The following is a 24,557-nucleotide window of genomic DNA, read 5'->3' as shown; positions in this document are numbered from 1 at the left end:
AATACATATGATCAATGACTATTAGAAGTGTCTGCATTTAGAACTATGTAGTAGTAACAAGCAAATGCACCATTCCATGTGTTGCATTACTGTGAGCATCCCTCTTCCTTGGAAGTCAGACTTGTAATTTTCAGGAACAATAATTAAAGTCACCTTTATTGAGGATTATTTACATGCCAGGCATTATGCATGGCTTAGCTCAAGATGCCCCCCAAGAGCCCTCTGAGGCAGATACTGTATGTTTTAGAGATTTACTGAACATTTTACAGTTATGGAAACTGAGGCCCGAGGAAGTGAACCAACTTGCCCAAGGTCACATTGTAAGGGAGAGATAGGGTTAGTTCAGAGCCCGGCTCTTAACCGCCGCAGTACCCTTCCTCCCAGTGCCTCTGCCAGAAGCCCCCTCCAGAGCAAAGCTTGTGGCGTGGGGAGGGCAGGGTGGCTCTGGCTTCAGTCCTGCCAAGTGGGGCATGTGAGAGCGTACACCTTGGGTGGGAAGGGAGAGGGCGGAAGGGGACATAAAGGTGAGACTCAGTTTCTTTGTAATGTGGATTCTTTTTTGATTGTCCAGAAGGAGAGAATGCTAAGATACACAAAATAACAGGCTGTTATAACAGACAATAACTTTTTGGTCATTTTGCCTCAAGCAGTTCATGAAATGCTTAATAGAGGTCCCCCGTCCTTCAATCCAACATCTAAAAGCTCTGAAACTTAGAGTTTTTCTAAACTCATTGTAGGCGAGACCTGACCTGAACTGTTTATTAACTTTATTTTTCCCACTTAGTATGAATATTTTTGCATTTCCTTGTCATTGAATGTGGGGTACTGCTCCAGACCCAGCTGGGGGGTGTTATAAAACCCATGGTTTTATAATATACCACATTCCTCTTTTAAAATTAGAAAAATTCCTGATTCCAAAGCAAGAGTTTTAAGTAAGGATTGTGGACCTGGAGTCTAAAAACTATTTATACTTTCAGATGGTGTATGAGGAATGGTTAATAGTTTTTAAATAGCAAAGATAATTTTAGTTGCATTTAAATTAAAATTTGGGACTTCCCTGGCCGTCCAGTGGTTAAGACTTCGCCTTCTAATGCAGGGGGTTGTGGGTTCAACCCCTGGTCGGGGAGCTAAGATCCCATATGCCTCACAGCCAAAAAACCAAAACAAAACAGAAGCAATATTGTAACAAATGCAATAAGGACTTTAAAAATGGTCCACATCAGGGGCTTCCCTGGTGGCGCAGTGGTTAAGAATCTGCCTGCCAATGCAGGGGACACGGGTTCGAGCCCTGGTCTGGGAGGATCCCACATGCCGCGGAGCAACTAAGCCCGTGAGCCACAACTACTGAGCCTGCGCATTTGGAGCCTGTGCTCCGAAACGGGAGAGGCCGCGACAGTGAGAGGCCCGCGCACCGCGATGAAGAGTGGCCCCCGCTCGCCGCAACTGGAGAAAGCCCTCGCACAGAAACGAAGACCCAACACAGCCAAAAATAAATAAATAAATAAATTTAAAAAAAAAAAAAAAGGTCCACATCAAAAAAACCTTTAAAATAATTAATTGATTAATTAATTAAATTTTTTTTTGCAACATTTTGATTGGTTCTATTTTATCCATGTTTTGGGGAGTTATCTGTGGCTGTCACTGTTTCCAGAGCTGCATTCTGTGTGCTTGCATCACTTCCTAAATGTTCTCCTTCATGGTCTTCTTAAACTTCATCTTTAATGGTTGCATAATATTTAATTGAACGAATATATTGTGGTTTATTGACCAATTTCCCATTATGGGGCTTTTAGCTGTTTTTCCATTTTTTCTCTCTTTTTTCACTGTGTGAACATTTGTTGAGCACCTACTGTGTACCTAGATCTGTAGGCACAGTGGTTACATAGGTAAGCAAGACACATATGGTCCTTGCCCTCATGGAGCTTAATCTTAAATTCTAGTAGGGGAGGCTGATTTTTCTGGGAAAAAAAACCAAAAACATAAAATAATTACATTTTATCAGATGTGCTACAAAGATAACTGGAAGTGTTGAAATACAGAAGATGAGGGAATTCCTTTGATAAGATGATTAGGAAAGGACTCAAAGGTGAGGGGATTTAAGGTGAGACCAAATGTGAGAAGGAGGCAGCGGGTCGGGCAGAGAGGAGCAGGTTGAAAGCCTGAAGCAGGAGAGGGCTGGCCGGGCTCAGGGAACTAGAGGCAAAAGACCACTGTGGCTAGGAATGAGGAGGGAGCTCTTTGTTCCTGAAGTTTCTTCCCTTATTTGGAGTTATTTCCGTAGGAAAGATGCCCAGAAGTGAAATTATAGGGTCAAAGGATATCAGCATGTTAAGGACTCTGAGTGTATATTGGATTTGGTTGTGATTTTAAACAAAATCTATAATGTAATCTAAAACTAGTGAACTGTGAAATAATTGTACAGTATACCAGTGTTGTGTCTGCTGCGGTTAGTTTGCTGATTAGGTAATAATGCCGAGTATACTAAAGATGAGTGGGTACCAGGGAGGATTACTGGAACAGTCATCTTGATTTCTGGGTTGAGGAATAATGGCCTCTCTTCTCCCACTAGGCTGTGAAGCTCACCAGCTCTCGCACCCAGCTGCCTTATGAATACTACTCACTGCCCTTCTGCCAGCCCAGCAAAATAACCTACAAGGCAGAGAATCTGGGTAAGTTCTTCTCTCACACTTCTGTCACGCTATCCCAAAGAGGAACCCAGATCTTTTCATAATGTTAATAACAGTTAACCCTTATATAGCACCTACCATGTGCTGCACACCATTCTACATAGTTTATATACAGATTAGCTTATTTAATCCTCATAACATCCTGAAGGAGGTAGTTGTGGTGTTTATTCCCATTTTACAGGGTAAGTGACTTGCCTCTGGTTATACTGTTAATTAATGGCTAAACTGGGCTTGGAATCCATGTAGTCAGGCTTCAGAGCTGGAGCCCTTACCTACTGCTCCGACCGGCTCTCCTTGATTTCTAGATATCCCCTTCTGTTTCTTGCGGCTTCTGTAACCTGCTCTGCTTTTAATTAAAAGAATGAGTGATTATCTCTGGCCCTAATGGAAGCAGGGACATCACCATAGTTCTTGCTAAGCTGTGCAGGCCTTGCCTCAAATAATGTGTGAAGCACCCAGTGCAGTGTCTGGCATATGTATTCATAAATAGCAGCCATTTTATTTTAATTCAAATAATTCTTTGCTGGAATTTCAGGCTTAAAGGAAAAGACATTTGGTGGCCTCTATTGAGGACATGATTATTAGTACATACTCTGCCATCTCAGTGTTAAGTCCTGGAGATAAAAACTTGGAAGGATGCCCTCCCTGACTTCAAGGAACTTAAGAGACTTTCCTATTCTCTTATAGCTTAGGGAGGGGAAAGGAGAGAACTGGCTCTTGAGCAGTCCCCTGAAAGGACTGCCTTCTCCATCAGGGCTACCCATGGCTCAGATGTTTCCAGAACCCCTAGCCAACAGGTGTACCTACTGCCAGGTATTGGATGTCCCAGACCAGCTGGGGCAGGCCTCGACCAAAAGCAGGCAGCACCGCCAGTCCCGAAGTCTCGCCTTGTGCAGTTGGACGGAGGTCGGTCTCGGGGCCTGGGCTGCTCCTGCTGCCTGCCGCTTACCCTTCTTTTCTCTCCACACCATGCCGTGCTCCGGCCACCTTGCCGCTGCTGGGAAGCCTGACCTGCTGTGTCCTCCAGACCCCTCACAGCAGCTCCTCCCTTCCCCTGTGAGCTGGTATGGCTTCATCTACAGCCCAAGGCTGAGCAGTTGGGCACCCCTCAGTGTGACGCTGCGTGACCTTAACCTCCGTGAAGCTGGGGAATGTTCCTGCCTCATAGAAATGGAAACTTCCGTGTACAAAAGTTATCCTGCCACACTGTATCTCATTCCAGTTTTGTGTAGTGCCTCCGTCTGTGGCCTAGGGGCTCTGAACAGCGGGATCATGTCTTACACGTCTCTCTCCGCCACTTCTGACCCGGTGTCTGACACATAGCTGTCATTCAGTAAAAGTTGTTGTCCTCCCTGAGTGGAGCAGAAACAGCCTTGATTGAGTGCCTGTTGGGTCGCAAGCCTTGTACTCTACGTCCTCATCATCATCGCTGTTAATACTTAAAGGGCTCTAACAATGAGCCGGGCATTGTTCTAAGCACGTCTGTGCTTACCTTAGTTAATTCTCACAACAGCCCTCTGAGGTAGCTACTCTTACTACCTCTTATCACAGATAAGGGAAGTGAGGCACAGGAGGTGAAGTCACTTGCTACAGGTCACTCACCGAGTTGGTGGCAGAGCCCAGGAACTCTGGCTTCAGGGTCCATAGCCTTAAGCAGTACACTCTGCGCACTGTCTTACTTGGTTCCGACTGTAACTCAGCAAAGCCAGGTATGATGGCCCCCATGCCATAGTAGAGGGCACAGCAGCTTCAGAGGTTTGAAAAACTTGCTTGTGGTCACATGGTCAATGGGTAGAGAAATTGAGATCTTAACCCAGGTTTTTTAACTCTAAAAACAGAATTCTTTCTGTTGTCCAGACTGCCTTTTCCAGAAAGGTTCATTTGGGCTGTCCAAGGGCTGTGCTCCTGATTATCATGTTGGTGGAGATTCATATCGTGGCGGGGGCAGGTGGGGGCATGTCTGCGGCAGATGTACTGGAATATAACATCAGACTCGCTTAGAGGGTCCACTCAGCTTGTTGCTCGTTTAGTGTGGCTGGCTGTCTGCTCCCAGCTTTAAAAATTAAAATGAATACTTCTGTATTAGAAATGAGCTGTTCCAGGCCAGTATGTCCTCTTTCTTAGTTTAAATGTATCAATAATTTCTAAATATCAAGAAATTATACCCACCTTACTTGATCTTCAGCCCTGTTCCTCTCTCTGTATGTTCTTCCTTTCCTCAAGTGAGTTCCTTATTGACCTTACTGAAAAGAAGTGAGTGGTAGGACATGGTGTAGAGGAAAGAGCCCAGGGGCTTAGCACTACCACAGTCACTGTCATAGGCTAGTCACTATCTGGGTCTGGTTCTCAGCATTGTCATCTGTAAAATGGCAGAGGATGACCCAGATCATTTCAGCAGTGGACCATGCAGATATCTTATTGGTTTTCTTGCCCTCCCACTGGCCAGTCCATCCCTGGGTTTTGCATACTCACCTGCATAACTAGCCTTCTAAAGGAGGGGGAAAGCGGGGGAGAGGTGTAGAGACCTTCATCCAGGCCCCTTTTTACCCTCCCCCCTCTCCTGAGTGGCCTCATCCACACTTGTCAGAGTGCTGCTTTGCACAGCTGAGTGGTTCTCCCCACTGTGGTAAAGCCTGTGGCCCTGCCACTTACCATCTGTATCCCAACAACTCACAGCTTCTATCTATAGATAGCCCTGACCTTTCCTCTGACCCTCATATTTGGATATCTGACTGCCTGCTTGACATAGCCACTTGACATATCCAAACTGAAAAAATGCCTTCAGTCTAAATTTGCTGTTTTTCCCATTTTCCCCCCAACTGGAACTTGGTTGTAGAAGCCTCATAGTCTTCCTGATATGCACCACTCCTCACTCATCCTTTGTGTCAGCCAGCACCAACCCCCCTAGATTTCACCTCCTCAGTAGCTCCTGAATCTGTGTACTTGTTTCCACCCTCACTATACCCTCTAATCCAGCCACCATCACCGCCCACTTGCATAGCTGACTGCCATCGCCCCCAGCCAGTTCCGTGCATCTTCGATATTTTCTTCACAAAACAGCCAGAGTGATCTGTAACCAGAACTGGATAATGTCTTCTGCCGCCCCTGTTAGAAACCCTTTATTGGTTTTTGTGGCTCTCTCGATAGAGATCAAACTTCCCGTTGGCCCACAGGCCCCCTGAGGTCCAGCTCCGGCCCGTCTCTCCAGCGCGCCTCAAGTCACCCTTGCTGTGTGCACTACAGCCGCACAGGCCTCTTACGTTTACCGCGTTGTCCCCCTGCCTTCCCCCCGCCCCCCAACCAGGCAGGGAGCCTTTGTGCGTGCTGTTCCCTTCTGTCTAGAATAGTCTTCCTCTATCTCTTTGCCTAGTTAAGGCTCTCTTCCTTTAGAGCTCACTTGAAGCATTACCTCCTTAGAGAAGCTGTCCTAGACCTACTCCCCCACATCTAGAGCAAGTTCCTCATATTGTACTGTATCTTCTCATTATCCTGATTAATCAATCTGTCTTTCCACTAGACCATAAGCTCCATATGTCTGTTCAACATTATTTCTCCAGAGCCCAGCACATAACCAATATCCAGTGGATGTTTGGGAAGGAATGAATGAATGAACGAATGAATGACTAGGCCAAGAGTCCCACATCAAGCGGGTCCACACTGGTAGGCAGCTGTTAGACCAGGCGTGTGTGGGCATTAGTGCCGCCTGTGGGCTTTGGTAGGTCTCCTTCGGCTTGCGCCAGTTCCACCTCATCCTAGTAGAAGTGTTAGAATGGCTCAGAATGAAATCACCGTTGGGTTTAGTTGACAGGCCCTAACTGCTCGGTGCCTGCTCTTGGGACGTCTGGCAGCAGGTTTCTCTGAGGCAGTAGGCATGCAAGGGGTGTGCCAGTTCGTTAAGTTAAAAAGATGTTTTGGCTGAAAATCTCAGGTGCTGGATTTTACCCTACCTCCCTTCCTCCCTGAACCAGGATCTGAAGACGGAGAAATAAATAGGAAACATTATCTGCCCTTAAAGAGCTCATAATGAGGTATGAGGACAAAAACTTAACCTATCAACATATTGTGCGAAGTCACATCACTGACATATGAAAAGGTGCAGAAGTGATACTGGTGATAAAAATAGTATTTGTTGTCTTCCCACTCTGTGCCTGGTACTTTATTTCTCACTGTAACCCTGTGAGATGGGTACTATTATCCCCATTTTACAGATGAGGAAATTGAGGCTCATTGAGGTTAAGGTACTTACCAAGACTGCTAAGCTAGTCAGTGGCAGAGCCAGGGTTCAGTAGCCCTCTCTTCACCACTGTACGATGCTGCCTCTGTGCAGAGGGCAATCCGAGGAGGGACTGACAAACTCAGTCCTAAGGAGGTCAGGAAGGGCTTCCCGGAGAGTGGAATAGAAGCTGAGCTTGAAGGGTGAGGAAGAGTTTCCCAGGAACGTGGGGCAGGGAATGGCACTCCAGGCAAAGGAAACGACATGAGGCCCAGAGGCACAGAATGACGTGGCATGTTTGATGTGCTCTGAAGAGTCTGGTGGTGCTAGAGCACAAAGGGAGAGGAGGGACAACAAGGGGGCGTCAGGTGGGCAAGCCTGGCCTGAACAGGCAGGGTAATGCATTGAGTGCCAGGCTGCAGGACTGCTGAAGGCCCTGCAGGTGGGCCCTGTGTCTCCGTGGCTCTGCTGACCTCAGCAACCTCAGGGCTGAAGCTCTGAGCTCCATCTGTCTCTCTTATGGCAGGAGAGGTGCTGAGAGGGGACCGGATTGTCAACACCCCTTTCCAGGTTCTCATGAACAGCGAAAAGAAGTGTGAGGTTCTGTGCAGCCAGTCCAACAAGCCGGTGATCCTGACCGTGGAACAGAGCCGGCTCGTGGCCGAGCGGATCTCCGAGGACTACTATGTCCACCTGTGAGTTGTCCTCTGCTCCCTGCCAGCGTCGAGTTCCCATAGGGGAGGGCGCTGAGGGAGAGGCGGTCTGAGGGACTGAGTGGGGCCTTGGGTTTCCAGCATTGCAGACAACCTGCCTGTGGCCACCCGGCTGGAACTCTACTCCAACCGCGACGGCGATGACAAGAAGAAAGAGAAAGACGTGCAGTTTGAACACGGCTACCGGCTCGGCTTCACGGATGTCAACAAGGTAGAGTGTCTTGATGTGCTCAGAGGGCTGGGGGAGCCACTCCCCAAAGTCACGAGCACTTGGGGCCACAGAGGAGGGGGAAACATGTAGCTCTAGGCTTAGAAAAGATGGGGATGGCCAAGACAAGTTCCTCCTGGTGCCCCCGGCCATGGCCTGTCAGAAGTCTGAGTGCTGTGGGCAGGGCTCTGGCGGATGCTACACAGGAGGTGGAAGGCACAGTGCCTAAAAACTCAGATTCCACATGATTATATGGATTATAAGATTAACCCCCCCCCCCAAAAAAAAAAGAAGTCTGGAATTTCATCAGTACGTAAGAGAGAGAGCCCAGTAGTGGTCAAGAGCATGCAGGTTCCCTGGGTTTTGAATCCTGCCTTCACCACTTACTAGTTGGTGAGTGACCTTAAGCCTACCTCTTTCACCTCTCTAAGCCTTGAGTTCCTTATCTGTAAAATGTATGTTATGGCCATACCTGCCTTTTGGGGTTGTCATGCAGAGTAAATCAGATAATCTGTGTAAGCACTTCATAGCACAGCCACTGAGAAATATGCTAATGGCATTGATTGTAACAGTGATCCTCTTATATTTGTCATTTTCTAAACTGAACACATATTACTTAGGGAATAAAGAACAAAAGCATTTCTTTTGAGGCACAATCCCTGTCCTCCAAGGGCTTCTTTCATAACTGGGAAGAGAACTGACAGTGTCAGATCCTGGATCTTAAGTCCCAGTCCTGACCGGGCCAGTGCTTTGACGGTCAATGACAGAGGAGTTCAGAGGGAGCTAATGTGCGTTCAGGTTGTCACGGAGGAGGTGGGCCTTGAAAAATAGGTAGGCTTGAGCTGAGTGAAGTTGGGATGGCATTCTAGTTAAGTGAATCCCGTGAACGGAGTTCAGGGTGGGGACTGTTCACGGGGCAGGGAGGGACCCAGGGAGACCAGGCGAACTAACATGTCTGAGAGGGTGACGACAGCTGGGTATGTTAGGGTGACAGAAGGCCTTGAACACCAGCCTAAGGGGTCTGAACTTGTACCTAGTAAGCCCCACAGAGCCCTGGAGGGTTCATGAGTAACAGGTTGCTATAAGAGCAGTGTTTTTGGAACATTGGTACAGTTGGGTCTGCTAGATGAGGGAAGGGACCTAATACCTGGTTGGTCACCCTGTGTGATTTTTCTGGTGGTTTCTTGGCTCCTAGCTATTTTGTTCTCTTTGTTGCTCTGTTTTAGATCTACCTGCACAATCACCTCTCGTTCATCCTTTACTACCACCGGGAGGACCTGGAAGAGGACCAGGAGCACACATACCGCGTCGTCCGCTTCGAGGTGATTCCCCAGAGCATCAGGCTGGAGGGTGAGTGGGGAGGTGTGACCAGAGGGGCAGGGCTGGACGGGCCTGGGCTTCCACACCCAGGGTCTTTGCACCCTTGATTCCTGAAATGGCTGATAGGCCCCAGTGTGGCATATGGGCCCAGCGAAGGTAGGGTCACTACATTCCCATTAGAGAAGGTGAGGGGCAATGGGAGAGCTGACATGTTGTCTCCTGGCCTGGCACAGCACCTTACCAGTTTACCACCTCCCAGCCACCCCGGCAGGTATGTGCTGATTATGATAGGAACCAGAGGCTCAGAGAGGTCAGTGACTTGGCCAAGACCAAACAGCAGTTTGGGGCTTTGCTGGGCCTATCATAAGAACCAGCCAGCTCAAAAGCAAAGGGTTGAAGAACAAGGGGCAGGGGTACCGACAGAGCTGTTGGGCAGCAGGTTTCAGTGTTTCTGCTCCTCTGTGTGGGTGATTGGCGTAGACTAAACTTGGCCCCCGGGTCAACAGTTGTGCAGGAATTTGAGAGCCCAGGCCCAGCCCTGTGGGCCTGACAGGATCTGGTCGGCCTCACCTTGCCTGGCAGCCCTAGCTCACCACAGGGCGCACTTCCATTTAGCATGCCTGGCCTTTTGTCCACAGTGGTGGTGAGTTTCTGGAGTTTTTTTAAGCTGTGGAACCTCGTAGTCAAACAAAGTCATATGCGGAAGTCTTATGTAAAACATAGACCCTGCACTTTCGGGGCATCATACTGCCTCTCCTCCCGTCTGTGTCATGGTTACAGCTTGACATTTACTGTGTGAGTGTTTGACAGCAGCTGCTCCCCCACTGGCTCTTCGAAGTTAGAGACCCTGTCTCCTTTTCTCACCACTTTCTCTCCAGCACAGTACCTGGCACATAGTAGGTGCTTATTTATTGTATGTTTGTTGGCTGAATGAATGGACAGATAGCAGGATGAACAAATGCGTAAATGAAGGAAGGAAGCATCTGAGGTATTGAATTACTAAAGTGCCAGGACTCTGGGGACTAAATGAGTGAGTGAACGTATGAGAGAGTGAGTCAGTGTTGTTTTTGCCTGTTGAATGGGACGGATTGAATGAGCAAATGAATGTTTGAATTGAGTGAAGGAAGAATTCGTTTGACTAAATAGGGACTCAGACCCCTCCCCACACACACCTCTCTGCAGCCCCTGAGGCCCTTTGGAAAGTCAGGGCTCTGGGAAGCACAGTTTTTTGTTTCTTTTTTGTTTTTGTTTTTTCATCTTTATTGGAGTATAATTGCTTTACAATGCTGTGTTAGTTTCTGCTGTACAACAAAGTGAATCAGCTCTATGTATACCTATATCCCCTCCCTCTTGGGGCTCCCTCCCACCCTCCCCATCCCACCCAAGGGAGCACAGTTTTAAAGCTCTAGTTGCCATCTGTTCTCTCAGCCACTGCTCCGCAGCACGCTGCCTCTGAGGGCACCCGCAGAACAGTCCCTGGGTAGTGGCACCAGCCCTTGCAGGAACAGACTGAGTCTCTGTCTCTCACAGACCTCAAAACAGATGAGAAGAGCTCATGCACCCTGCCTGAGGGTACCAACTCCTCGCCCCAAGAAATTGACCCCACCAAGGAGAATCGGCTGTACTTCACCTACTCTGTGCACTGGGAGGTGAGAAGGGGCTGGAGCCCACGGCAGGGGAGGAGGGCTCTGGTCCGGGCAGGAGTTGTCAAGATGGAGGCCTGACTCTCAAGTGCTTCCTCCCCACCGCCAGGAGAGTGACATCAAATGGGCCTCTCGCTGGGACACCTACCTGACCATGAGTGATGTACAGATCCACTGGTTTTCTATCATTAACTCTGTCGTGGTGGTCTTCTTCCTGTCAGGTGAGAGAGCTGTGAGTTGGAGGGTGGAGAGGACAAGGGGGTGAGGGATGAGGGGCTGCGGTGTCACGTCACTCCCAGGGGACTTCTAGGGCGTTCTTGGAGCCAAGCATAGGTCAAAAGCAGACATTAGGGCTCTGTGCAAGGCATCAGTACACAGAGGTAAACAAGATTCACCCTCTACTCTGGAGAGCTCCCTAGGGGAAGACTGCGCCGCCTCTTCATGCACACCTTCATTGACTCGTTCAACAGTGTGGCGTCGTTGCTTGTCCTGTGCGGGCCCCATGCCGCATGCTGGATGTGGTGTTGAGCAAGCCCAACCCAGTCTCTGCCCTCACGGTCTGTATTCTGGGGGCAGGAGAGAGACAGAAGAGCACAGAAGTAGTGGGGTTCCAGATAGTGCTAAGTGCCGTGAAGCATATGCATGGCTGTTGAGGAAAGGGTGAAGGCTGCTTTAGAGAAGACCTCTCTGAATGAGGAGCCACCATTCAGAGACCTAGGGAAAGACGGTTCCAGCAAGGGTCACGGCCCTGCAGTGAGCCAGGCTTGGTGAGAAGCCAGAAGGCAAGAGGGCAGTGAGCAGGGTGAGGGTGGTTGTCAGAGGCAGAATGAAACTGATCGTTTCAGTATCAGGAGAAGTAAAGATAATGCTGTCTTTATTAAACATTTACCCAGGGGCCAGCTGCTGTGCTAATAAACACTTTACACGCATCCCCATCCTCGCAGCCCCGTGAGCTAAGCCAAAAAGCGTTAAGTTAGCTCAAGGTCCTACAACCCATTGTCTTAACCACTACACTGTGCTGCCTAGATAGGTAAACAGGGTGCTGTGCAAGTACAAACGGGGGTGCCTCTGAACTGTTTGGGGTGTTGAGAGGAGAAGATGTCTTGAAGTGTGAGTAGGAGTTAGGACAGAGTGGGGCATTCGGGTAAAGGGAACAGCCTGGGTTACAGGCACGCAGGTGAGAGAGAGATGGGGCTGTGACCTGATAACTAAAAGCAACAAATAACCAGAGGCAAGTGAGAGGCGAGCCTGGGAGGAGGTGAGGCTGGAGAGGCTGGAAGGACCAAGCCCTGGAGGAGCTGGGATGCTGTTCTCCCTGGAATACAAGCGGTGTCCTGTGACTGCCTCCGCCCATCCCCGCAGCTCATTCTTCCCCCTCCTTGGGGGGTGACCCTCTGTTTCCCCTGCCCTGTAGCTGGGGTGGAGCTATGCCCAGGAGAGGACCTGGGGCGGCTGCATAGCCAGTTCCCACTAGAGGAAGCCACGCGTGCCCAGAGGGCAAGCAGCACGGAAGACTCCTTTGGCCATGCTGACGACTCCTCTTCTTCCCCGCCCCTGTTTGTTTCAGGCATCCTGAGTATGATTATCATTCGGACCCTCCGGAAGGACATCGCCAACTATAATAAGGAGGATGACATTGTACGAGGTCTTGGCTGGGGAGGGATGGACTTGCAGAGGGAGGGCAGTCTAGCAGTGGGGCTCTGGGCCTACCAGACCAGGACGCGCACATGCCTCTCTGTGTGTGTGTTATCATTCATAGCATAAACCAAGTATTGAAAAGGAAAACAAAATGTTTAATGACCCAAAGTGATGGGGCTAAGGCTTTCTAATTTCTAAACGTAAAAACAATGGAAGAAATCACAGAAAGAAAACTGGATTAATTTGACCTTAATCCTGCATGTTAAGATATATAAACAACAGAAAAGTGAAATGGCAAAATAATATATGCAACAAATTTTTTAAAAGATGATAGTTAAAAAAACTGGTATCAAATCTCTAAAAAAAACCAGTAAAATCTCTAATGTGATAATGAACAAAAAATTTACAGACAAGGAACCATACATGGCCAGTAAACATGTGAGAAACTGTTTTTACCTCAGGGATAAGCCCCCAACGTGCAGTGTCAAACAGTCATGAGAAGACAGTTTTGGACCTTCAAATTAGCACAGATTCGTATATATAGTACTAATTGCCAGCAAGGTTAATGTGAGATAAGCACCTTTTCATGCCACCCGTGCAAGTGTAAACTGGTAGATTTCTGAAGTTATTAATTGGCAGTACATATCATGAACTGCCAAATAGTTAACTTGTTTGTTTGTTTTGTTTTTAACTTTTGGCTGCACTTTTAACTTTTGGTGCGGCCTGTGGGATCTTAGTTCCTCAACCAGGAATCGAACCCGCACCCCCTGCAGTGGGAGCGCAGAGTCTTAACCACTGGACCACCAGGGAAGTCCTAGTTAACTTGTTTTGATCCACTATCTTCTAGAATTTTCCTAAGGAAAGCATTAAAACCACAAAAATTTGGTCTAGAAATATTTATTGCAGCCTTTTTTATAATTTAAATAAACTGGAAATTGCCTGATATTCCATAATAATGGATTGGTTATATTATGGTACAGCCATACAATGAAAAATTGTACAGACATTAAAATAGTAATTGTAGAGAGTGTTTACTGACATAAGGAAATGCTCATGATCATACATCAGCTTAAAATAACAAAGTATTGTTACACAGTAAATACAATATTTTATTGTTAAAAATTATATATACATATGCACATGTACATACATAAAGGACTAAAGGAAATATGTCAAAACAGTGGTATTATTAAGTATATAAATCATTTTCTCTATCTTTCTGGTTTATTTTTTAATCTATGAATGTTTTTGAGTTTTATATTTTTTGTTCAGTCTTTCTGGAGTTTTAAAAAATTGTCTACAATACTCATTTACTACTTTTTGTTCATTTGAATATCATGCCATATATCAAAAAATTTTTTTTACTTTTCTTATTACACAAGTAAGAGCACATACAGACATACCTCAGAGATACTGCGGGCTCAGTTCCAGACCATCACAATAAAGTGATTATCACAGTAAAGGGAGTCAAACAAATTTTTTGGTTTCCCAGTGCATATAAAAGTTATGTTTATACTATACTGCAGTCTATTAAATGTGCAGTAACAGTATGTCTAAAAAAATACCTTAATTTAAAAATACTTCAGTGCTAAAAATGCTAACCATCATCTGAGCCTTCAGCAAGTCCTAATCGTTTTTGCTGGTGGAGGGTCTCACCTCAGTGTTGATGCTGCTGACTGATCAGGGTGTTGGGTGCTGTAGGTTGGGGTGGCTGTGGCGATTTCTTAAAATAAGACAGCAGTGAAATTTGCCAAATCAATTGACTCTTCCTTTCATGGACAATTTCTCTGTAAACATGCAATGCTGTTTGATAGCATTTTACCCACAGCAGAATTTCTTTCAAAATTGGAGTCAGTCCTCTCAAACCCTGCCTCTGCTTTATCAACCAAGTTTATGTAATATTCTAAATTCTACATTGTCATTTCAACAGTCTTCACAGTATCTTCACCAGGAGTAGATTCCATCTCAAGAAACCACTTTCTTTGCTTATCCGTAAGAAATAACTTCTTATCCGTTGAAGTTTTATCATGAGATGGCAGCAACTCAGTCCCATCTTTAGGCTCCACTTCTAATTCTAGTTCTCTTGCTGTTTCCACTGCATCTGCAATTACTTCTTCCTCTGAAGTCTTGAACCCCACAATTCCATCCATGAGAGTTGGAATCAGCTTCTTCAAAACTCCTATTAATGTTGATATTTTGACCTCTTCCTATGAATTACAAATGTTCTTAATGGCATCTAGAATGGTGAATCCTTTCCAGAAGGTTTTCAGTTTACTTTGCCCAGATCCATCGGAGGAATCACACTCTATGGCAGCTGTAGCTTTATGAAATGTATTTCTTAAATAATAAGACTGCAAAGTCAAAATGACTCCTTGATCCATGGGCTGCAGGATGGATGTTGTGTTAGCAAGCATGAAAATAACAGTAATCTCACTGTACATCTCCAGCAGAACTCTTGGATGACCAGGCGCATTGTCAATGAGCAGTGATATTTTGAAAGGAATCTTTCTGAGCAGTAGGTCTCAACAGTGGATTTAAAGTATTCAGTAAATCATGTTGTAAACAGATGTGCTATCATCCAGGCTTGTTGTCCCATTTCTAGAGCACAGGCAGAGTAGATTTAGCATAATTCTTTAGGGCCCCAGGATTTTCGGAATGGTAAATGAGCATCGGCTTCAACTTAAAGTCACCAGCTGCATTAGCCTCTAATGAGAGTCAGCCTGTCCTTTGAAGCTTTTAAGCCAGGCATTGACTTCTCCTTTCTAGCTATGGAAGTCCTAGATGGCATCTTCTTCCAATCGAAGGCTGTTTCGTCTACATGGAATATCTGATGTTTAGTGTAGCCACCTTGTACATCAGCACTTGCTGCTTTACCTTGCGCTTTTATGTTATGGAGACGGGCTTCTCTCCTTAAACCTCATGAACCAACCTCTCCTAGCTTCAGACTTTTCTTCTGCTGCTTTCTCACCTCTCTCAGCCTTCATAGAATTGAAGAGGGTTAGGCCTTGCTCTGGATGAGGCTTTGGCTTAAGGGAATGTTGTGGCTGGTTTGATCTTCTCTCCAGACCACTCAGACTTTCTCCGTAACAGCAATAAGGCTGTTTTGCTTTCTTATCATTCCTGTATTCACTGGAGTAGCACTTTTAATTTCTTTCAAGAACTTCTCTTTTGCATTCACAACTTTGCTAATTATTTGGTGCAAGAGGTCTAGTTTTCAGGAATCTCAGCCTTTGACACGTGTTCCTTGCTAAGCTTAATCATTTCTAGCTTTTGATTTAACGTGAGAGACAGGCAACTCTTCCTTTCACTTACACACTTAGAGGCCACTGTAGGGTTATTAATTGGCCTAATTTCAATATTGTTATGTCTCAGGGAATAGGGAGGCTGGAGGAGAGGGAGAGAGATGGGGGAACAACTGGTTGGTGGAGCAATCAGAACACGTTTACTGATTAAGTTTGCCATCTTATATGGGCACAGGTCACGGCACCCCAAAACAATTGCACTAGTAACGTCAAAGATCACTGATAACAGATCACTATAACGGATATAATAATAATGAAAAATTCAGAAATGTTGTGAGAATTACTAAAATGTGACTCAGAGACACAAAGTGAGGAAATGCTATTGGAAAAATGGTGCCAATAGACTTGCTTGATGCAGGTTGCCACAGACCTTCAATTTGTAAAAGATACAATATCTGCGAAGTGCTGTAAAACGAAGCACAATAAAATAAGGTGTGCCTATATTACTTTTATAATCAGTTAAAAAAATAATAAGTTGCTTCTAAAGACACCACTCAAAAACTATCACAGTTAACATTTTAATGTGCTGGTTTACATTATTTTTCCATGCATTTGGTTTGTGGAATGTGGGGAGGAGATTTTCCTTTTATATAGCTGTAAGCCGACGTTTGTGCCCTCCTTTTTCCGTGTGACAGTTCTCTGGGAAATACGTTCTCATGTCACTTATACTCCTGTGTCAGAGTGGAGCTGGTTGAAACCTGAGGGACCCTCAGCCCTAGTCAGGGATGTGGGTCCTTGGGGGTGGTCCCTGCAGGAGCTGCCTTCTCCGGAGTCCAAGAAGAGCCTCGCTTTCTGGCCCTTTGCTGCAGGAAGACACGATGGAAGAGTCCGGGTGGAAGCTGGTGCACGGCGACGTCTTCAGGCCCCCCCAGTACCCCATGATCCTCAGCTCCCTGCTGGGCTCAGGCATTCAGCTCTTCTGTATGATCCTCATCGTCATCTGTGAGTAAGCCCGGCAGGGGTGGAGGTGGGGTGGGGGTCTGGGGAGGGGGAGCTGTGGTCACCAGAGCAGCACAGGCCTGAGTCTGAGCAAAGGGTGGGCTTCCCTTCCTGGGGCAGGGGGGCATGTCAACATCTCTGGGCCAGACAGAGCCGTCCATCCCAGCAAGAGGGCTGGTCCTCTCAGCCACAGGCCCTGGTGATTTGCTCCTCCTCAGATCTTTCCAGCACCATCGATAGCCCCCGACATCCACACCACCAATGAAGCCACATATCAGCACTCTGAGGTTGGCCTCCTTTTGCAGTCAGGCATTAAGTGACTTACCCATTTCAGCACCAGGATTAGGACTGGAATCAGGTCTTTCTTCTCAGAAAACACCCCCCAAAATGAATATATAGTAGTTACAGGCAGTTCTGTAGTCAATCTGCCTAAATTTTTTTTTTTTTTTTACCATTTTAACTTCTTTTTTTTTTTTTCTGACATATAACACCGTATTAGTTTAAGGTATACAAAATAATGATTTGATATTATATGTATATATTGCAAAATGATTACCATAGTGAGTTTAGTTAATATCCATCACCTCGCATAGTTAACAAATTTTTTTTTCTTGTGATGAGAACTTTCAAAATCTAATCTCTTAGCAACTAATCTGCCTAAATTTCTGTCTCAGCCTCATGCCTCCAAGCTTTGTGACCTTGGACAAGTCATTTAACTTCTGTGAGCCTCTCATTTAACCTCCTGAGCCGCAGTTTCCTCATCTGAGGAATGTGGGAACTAACCTCCACCTCAGAGGGTTGATGAGGTAGATTCAGTGAGCTGGCATTCGTAATGCTCTCAGCTCAGTGCCTGGTTGGTTGCAAGTGCTCTGTGGGCTGGCCATTGCCATTAAGATGCATGGGGCTTCCCTGGTGGTACAGTGGTTAAGAATACACCTGCCAACGCAGGGGACACGGGTTCAAGCCCTGGTCTGGGAAATTCCCACATGCCGCGGAGCAACTAAGTCCGTGCGCCACAACTACTGAGCCTGCACTCTAGAGCCCTCGAGCCACAACTACTGAAGCTCGCGCGCCTAGAGCCCATGCTGTGCAACAAGAGAAGCCACCACAATGAGAAGCCCGAGCACTGCAATGAAGAGTAGCCCCCGCTCACCACAACTAGAGAAAGCCTGCACGCAGCAACAAAGACCCAACACAGCCAAAAATAAATAAAAATAAAATAAATTGAAAGAAAAAGATGCAGCCAGCCGTGGCCCAGTAACTGCTGCACCCCTCTGAACCCCAGCTAAGACCCAGTCTTCTCCAGTAGAGTAGGGAGAGGGAGTAGGGAGCCTCATCTAGCCTCACCTGCCCTGGGGCCCTGTGAGCCAGCCCGCAACTGGGCCTTGGGGCCTAGAGACCCTGACTTTCCCTCTCTTGCCCCTCCCTCCTCAGTTGTGGCCATGCTTGGGATGCTGTCACCCTCCAGCCGGGGAGCTCTCATGACCACGGCCTGCTTCCTCTTCATGTTCATGGGGTACGTGTGCATGAGTGGGGTCCCAGGGCTGGCGCAGACCGCCTGCACTGCAGCTAACAGGTCCCCTTGGTGTGGATCCCTTCCGTTTCCCCACAGGGTGTTTGGTGGATTTTCCGCCGGCCGTCTGTACCGCACTCTAAAAGGCCATCGGTGGAAGAAAGGAGCCTTCTGTGTAAGTGTCCTAAACCTCCTCCCCGTGTTCTTGGGGAGCCAGGAAGCTTCCCCCTGGGCTCCTCAGGAGCAGCGTAGGCAGTCTCTGGTGGGGGTTTAGGGCCAGGTGCTGAGCAGCAGCCCGATGGGGTGGGAGGAGCACACCCGAGGGCCAGGAGTGCTGGGCTCTCACCCACGGGTGCTTCCCTCTGAGGCCTTAGTAGCCGCATCCATGAAAAGAGGGAATTGAACTTAGGTGATTTTTAGCCTACATTGTCCCATGGCTCAAGCACAAGAAGAAACAGGGGATTCAGAATAACAGGATTTACACACCATCCCAGGTGTCAAAGTTTAAGGTCAAAACCTGATCAGCAGGGCAGCTGTGAGAACACTTACCTGCTGGGGCGGGAGAAGCCAGGCCCCACGTCACCGTCAGCCTGTTTTCCAGACTCCGGTGCCTCTGTTCCTCTTCAGTAAGGTCCGCTTCTGATGTTCACTGTCCTGCTGGCGGTGAGGAGCGTTCTTGGCAGCAGAAAAGACTACAGAAACCGGAGGACGCCTGGGAGTTGACCCTGCCTCCCAGGGAGCCCTGAGCCCCTTCTCCCAGAGCAAGTGAGCCCTTAGAGGACCAGGGGAACCCCTGGTGCCAAATTCAGAGAAGCCTCTAGACCCAAGCCTTCTGAAACCATTCTCACAGCTATCAAAAGCACAGGGGAACTCAGGCTATCCCAGCTCTGGCAAATACCCCTGGCAATTAATAAGCCCTCAGTATAGAAGAGCTGTGACAGTGGTTGTTCTGGAAAGATCAAAAAGAGTTTCCTAAATTCTTGATGCATCAGGTGTTTTTCTCAGGCTACTGTGTGCCGAGACCCAGGGATCTTCAGAGCTGTAAAACCCAGCCCTCTCCTCCCCTGGTGAGACTTCCCTGATGAGGTCTCCCACCAGATACCCTCCAAGTCTCCCTGTACTGGTTCCCCGGCAAATCCCGTCTCTCTGCCCCAAACCTGCTCCCTGCATCCGGTGGCACCATCATCCTCCCGGGCCCCCAAGGCAGTCACCTGGGTGGCTCCCTTTCTTCCTCCTACTCACTAGCACCCCTGCCTCCTCTCATACATCAAGTGTGGACGGTTCTCCTGCCAGATAGTCCACGAATTCCTTCCCATCTCCATCCCCAGGACTCCTGCCCAGGTTCAGGCATCTTTGCCTCCTGCCTGGGCCCTTGGCCGTCCTAGACCTCCTCAGTTTCCCTGCCAGATTCTGACCCTCCCCTGGTGTGGAGCTCTGCCTCGCTCCACAGGTAGGCCTCTGCTGCAGCCACAGCTGTGCAGGTGTACACCTGCTCTTCTCTCCTCCGGCCCTGCGTGGGCAGCTAAGTCTTAGCTCTGGGGTCACTCTTCCTCCCCCACCAATTCTAACTTCAGGGTCCTCCTTGGCACCCCAGAGGGGCCTGGGCAGAGCCTTGTGCCTATGAGTGCCACTTATGTTGTTCTCCATTTATGGGTCTGAACATTTTTCCTGTTCTTCCTGGTACCTAGCACAGTGCCCAGTCCATAAATTTCAGCCAGGAGGACAGACCAGGAATTCCCTGCTACACAGCAGAGTAAAGCAGGAACACACAGGAAGGGGGGAAATGACATTTGAGCTGGGCCTCGGAGAGGAGGGTTTCAGCTGGATGGAGGCAGCCAGCAAGGAGGCCTCAGGTTCTGGAACCTCCTGGATCCCAGTCCTGGCTCTGTTATCTCCTTGGTTGGTAACCTTGACCAGCCCTCTGAGCCTTGGTTTCCCCACCTCTCCACTGGGGGCTGGTTGCACCTGCGTCTCAGGTCGTCGTGTGGTTGGAAGGAGACTGTATACAGAAGGCCACTGGTCCAGCACTGGCACTCAGACGGCGGATACCTGAGATGCTGATGACTACCTCATAAAGGCCCGGAGCCAGGGGCGTGGAGGAGCAGTGGCCAGTTAGTGGGTGTGGGAGGCTACAGGCTAAAGGTAAATAAAACTGGCCGTGAGGCTGAGCACCAGATTGCAGGGAGCCTCAGGCATCATGGTCAGACCCTCTTGGATGCTCAGGCAGCCGCAGGAGTAAAGGAGGCTCCACTGTAGGTCTAGGGCTTTGGTTCCCAGTGCCTGAGCCCCAGCCCCAGAGGTCTTGACTGGATAGAATACACCGCAGGGCGTCAGGAGCAGGACCTCTGGAGTCAGACTGCCTGGGTTTGAACCTCTGCTCCACCCTTAACTGACTGTGTGAAGTTGGGGTGTGGGGTATTTAACGTTCCTGGGCCTCAGTGTCCTCTTCTTGAAAAGGGATAGTGACAGTCCTTCCCATCTAGGCCTGTAGTGAGGATGGGGTGAGATGATTGATGCACGTGGAGGCGAGCACCCACCGCCCCTAAGACTCAATTAAAGCTTACCCACCACTCTGGACAGTTTGGGTTGAGGCCCAGACCTACGTGTTGAGTAAAACTTGTGTTTGGTCATTCCTGTTCAACAAATGCTTATTGAACACTACTGTGCTCTGAGTGCTGGGAGCACGTCAGTGAGCAGGACGTGATCCTCCCAAGAGCTTATGTCTGCGGGGGTAACAACAGCGCATGATTATGAACTCGGATGAGGGCAAGGACGGTGCGGTTCAGGGATCTAAAGGGACAGAGAGCAGGAGGCTTGCCTAGTCTGGGGGTCAAGGAGTGCTTTCTGGAAGGGTTTATCCTTGCGCTGAGTCCTACAGGATAGGGAGGGCTTGAGAACCTCTAGTCGGGGAGCCCTGATGGGGCAGATGGGAGCTCTCCCTAGATGCAGCTCCCCAGCCTGGTCTCTCTTGCTTCCAGACGGCGACATTGTACCCTGGCGTAGTTTTTGGCATCTGCTTCGTATTGAATTGCTTCATCTGGGGAAAGCACTCATCAGGGGCGGTAAGTGCCCTCCCCGGCAAGGGAGGGCCAGCTGTGCTCAGGCCCATTCCTGCAGGTCACTTCCTGCTGCTTCCTTCCCTTTTCTAAGTCCCCAGAGGGCTGTTCCCAGCCCTGGGGGCTGAGGGCTGACCAGGGTTTCTCTAGCCCTATGCATCCATCTGTCCTGCCCTTCCCGTGGGCTCTTTCAGACAGCTGACCAAAGCTCACTTCTCTAAAGGGAGATTTCCACACTCCAGGGGCCAACTGGGGAATTTCCCTTGTCTCAACCAAGGGAAAGCTGCTTGGTACGACTTGATGAGGTCAGTCTCCCAAAACAAGGCTCTCCTCCTAGTGTCCCTGCCCCGAGCTCAGCACCAGCCCCACTACGAGGATTGTGGACTCAGTTGGGGGTGGGGAGATGGTCTTGATGGATTAGCTGTGGGAGATGTGGGGCAGGTGTTTGCCATCCCAGCCTCAGCGGAGAGAGCCGCCCCCCCTCCACTGGCAGGTGCCCACAGAAGGTCCTTGGGTGAGGCTTGCAGTCCGGGCTGCGGGAGGACTGGTCCTTCCCAGCGGTCCAGGGAGCTGCCCTCAGGAAAGACAGGGTCGTGCTCTTCCTCTCACTTCCTCTTTTTTATACCTGTCTCCCTTCTGTCAACATTTTTCTCCCAGTTACCAGCTGCTCACTATAAACACTCATTGCAGAAATTTTAGAAAGGAAAGTACAGAAAAGTTAATGTAGATCTTTAGTATGTTTTGGCAGTCTTTTTTTTTTTGGCTGGGCCGCACCACGCAGCTTGCAGGATCTTAGTTCCCCGACCAGGGATCAAACCCGTGCCCCCTGCAATGGAAGCGCAGAGTCCCAACCACTGGACCGCCAGGGAATTCCCTGTTTTTGCAGTCTTTTAACCTCTTTTTAGATATATTTAAAATGGAATAATGTAATCTTAAAATTATAAAATAATAGCAAACATTTATATAGTGCTTACTTTGGAATAAGTATTGTTCTGAACACTTTACAAATATTAATTCATTTCTTCCATTTTGTGTGAGTTGTAAAAACCTAAGACTGTGCAGAGGGGAATTAAAAAAAAAATGAAAAGTCAATTCCAAAGCCCGATACCCCATCTGAGGAAGTGCTGTTAACTTTTTGGTGTAGGCCTCTCCAGGCACGTATGCATATAAGTATTGGGGTGTTTTTATTAAAACGGAGTTCTCTACATACAGTTTTATAGCCTGCTTTTTTCACTTAGTGGTATATTGTGGTGTTTTCATTGAGCGAAATTGGGAGCACACTATTTGTGCACTTCTGTTTTTTCCCCTTTGTTTTCACTTAACAGACCACACGTAATTTCCCTTCATTCCAGCCCTTCCTCTCCCCTTCATGCTGTCAGTCCCTCCTTCCTTGTTCTTTCCCCACGTCCTCCCTGGTGACAAGCTCCTGTAGGATGCCGTGGTTCCTTCACTTCATGGCTCAACTGGCCCTCCATCTGCCCTCTGCTTTTCCCAGGGCTGGGGTCAGCCCCAGGACAGTCTGGCCAGGAGCCCTGTGGGGGGCGTGTCTGCAGGAGCTTCCCCACCATGGTGGCCCTGCTGTGCCCTTCCTGCCCTGGGACCCAGAAGGTCCCCCTCCCCCTGCACGGCCCCAGCCTGGGCTTCAGGGCTTGTGGAGCCTCACGGTGCTGTGCCCACAGGTGCCCTTCCCCACCATGGTGGCCCTGCTATGCATGTGGTTCGGGATCTCCCTGCCCCTTGTCTACCTGGGTTACTACTTCGGCTTCCGCAAGCAGCCATATGACAACCCTGTGCGCACCAACCAGATTCCCCGGCAGATCCCTGAGCAGCGGTGGTACATGAACCGATTTGTGGGGTGAGTCTCCGGCAAGGGCCAAGCGGGGGCTTCTGCAGTAGGCAAGGCCAACGTTCCCCTGAGCCATCTCCTTGGAAAGACATGGACAGGGGTACCCTCCCCCTGTGCGGGCTATGACAGGTGCTCCTGCAGCCCCGGCTGGCTCTAGTAGACTTCCTGAAAGCTTAGCTTCACTCCAAGATAGAGAGGACCAAGTTGTAGCCAGACTCGGTGTTGGCCAGGGAAGGGGTGGAGTGGAAAGGTGCAGGGTGACAGGTAAAGACTACCTTGGACCTTGGGCAAGTCACGCCACCTCTCTGTACTTCAGTTTTCCCATCTACAAAATGGGGAGAATGATGCCCACCTCTTGAGAGGCTATAATGGTACAAAAGCATGCCGAAAGATTTAGACCCACCAAACAGTGTATGCATTCTCATTCTTGCTGGCTCAGGAGGGAGCCTGAAGCTTCCAGTGGCCCAGGTCTCCCAGCAGTGTTAACCCTCCCATTCTCTGCAGCATTCTCATGGCTGGGATCCTGCCCTTTGGCGCCATGTTCATCGAGCTTTTCTTCATCTTCAGTGTGAGTACTGCTACTTGCTCCCCACCCCTCACCTTCACCCACACTAGCCTAGTCCCTACCCCTCCACTTAGGTGCTCTGCCTCTTACCGCCTATGAAGTTTCAGACAGACCTTTTAGCCTCTCAGAGCCCCCATTCTTTGCCCTAAAATAGGGTAACAGTCCTGCCTCTCAGGACAGCTTGGAAGGTTATGTGAGATGTGCCATATGTACGGGGTCTGGTGTGGGAAGGGCTCAGTAAATAGAAGCTGCTTTGGCTGCTTTTGCAATATTGCAGTCAGTCACCACCATTATTAATATCATTGTTGGGTCTGCTTTGATTTCTGGGTCCCTACGTGTCTTTACCTAAGTTACTCGAAACTCCTAGGAAAGTGTGGGGGATGATGCCTAATTCTCAGGATCGTCATGAGGCTGGAACGTGATAATGTCTATAAAAGGCACAGTGCTTGGCATTCAGGAAATGCTTGTTAACTTGTAGCTGCTGTTGTAATGATGATTACTTCTCTCCCAGGCATGCCAAGATGAAAGTTGGCAGAACGGTTCTTCAGAGCCACCTAAGTCCAGCTGACCCAGCTCAGCGCCTAGCATGGAGAGGGGGTCTTGCACTAAGTCAGTGCTGGACGAGCATCCACTCCTCTGGAGTGGCCCAGCCCGTCCCTGCTGAGACCCCCTCGCCCACCCAGCCCTGCCTAGGACGGGTTGGCTGCCTGGGCAGGGAGGCTACATCTGTTCTGTTTGTGTGACACTGGGCCAATCACCAGCCTCTCTGAACCTTGACTTCTTTCACTGTAAAATGCCATGCTTTCATAGGCTGACATGTGGTGTTGTACGTAAAGCACGTAGCACTATGCCTGGCACATGGTGAGCTGCCCCAGGTAGTGGTGGCTGCTGTGTAATTTTGATTGGAGTGGGAT

At 48.7% G+C, this 24,557-nt stretch overlaps 1 protein-coding gene across 2 annotated transcripts in view; it reads left to right on the top strand.

The window, feature by feature from the left end:
- Positions 1 to 24,557, top strand: part of TM9SF4 (transmembrane 9 superfamily member 4) — a 55,022-nt gene that overhangs the window by 24,182 nt on the left and 6,283 nt on the right. The window contains exons 3-15 of one of the 2 annotated variants that reach the window (XM_061207999.1): positions 2,570 to 2,669; positions 7,427 to 7,595; positions 7,695 to 7,824; positions 9,048 to 9,171; positions 10,672 to 10,790; positions 10,894 to 11,005; positions 12,352 to 12,422; positions 16,534 to 16,666; positions 18,098 to 18,179; positions 18,276 to 18,351; positions 21,155 to 21,238; positions 22,912 to 23,087; positions 23,583 to 23,646. In XM_061207999.1, the coding sequence (XP_061063982.1) occupies positions 2,570 to 2,669; positions 7,427 to 7,595; positions 7,695 to 7,824; positions 9,048 to 9,171; positions 10,672 to 10,790; positions 10,894 to 11,005; positions 12,352 to 12,422; positions 16,534 to 16,666; positions 18,098 to 18,179; positions 18,276 to 18,351; positions 21,155 to 21,238; positions 22,912 to 23,087; positions 23,583 to 23,646 (1,440 nt within the window). Of the gene's footprint in view, positions 1 to 2,569; positions 2,670 to 7,426; positions 7,596 to 7,694; positions 7,825 to 9,047; positions 9,172 to 10,671; positions 10,791 to 10,893; positions 11,006 to 12,351; positions 12,423 to 16,533; positions 16,667 to 18,097; positions 18,180 to 18,275; positions 18,352 to 21,154; positions 21,239 to 22,911; positions 23,088 to 23,582; positions 23,647 to 24,557 lie in introns of those variants that run through there. The other variant, XM_061208000.1, reaches the window with a different exon arrangement.

This window comes from Eubalaena glacialis, chromosome 13 (genome assembly GCF_028564815.1).
Source record: "Eubalaena glacialis isolate mEubGla1 chromosome 13, mEubGla1.1.hap2.+ XY, whole genome shotgun sequence".
Classification (NCBI taxonomy): domain Eukaryota; kingdom Metazoa; phylum Chordata; class Mammalia; order Artiodactyla; family Balaenidae; genus Eubalaena; species Eubalaena glacialis.
The sequence above is the reverse complement of the archived record's forward strand: the minus strand, read 5'-3'. Positions and strand labels throughout refer to the sequence as shown.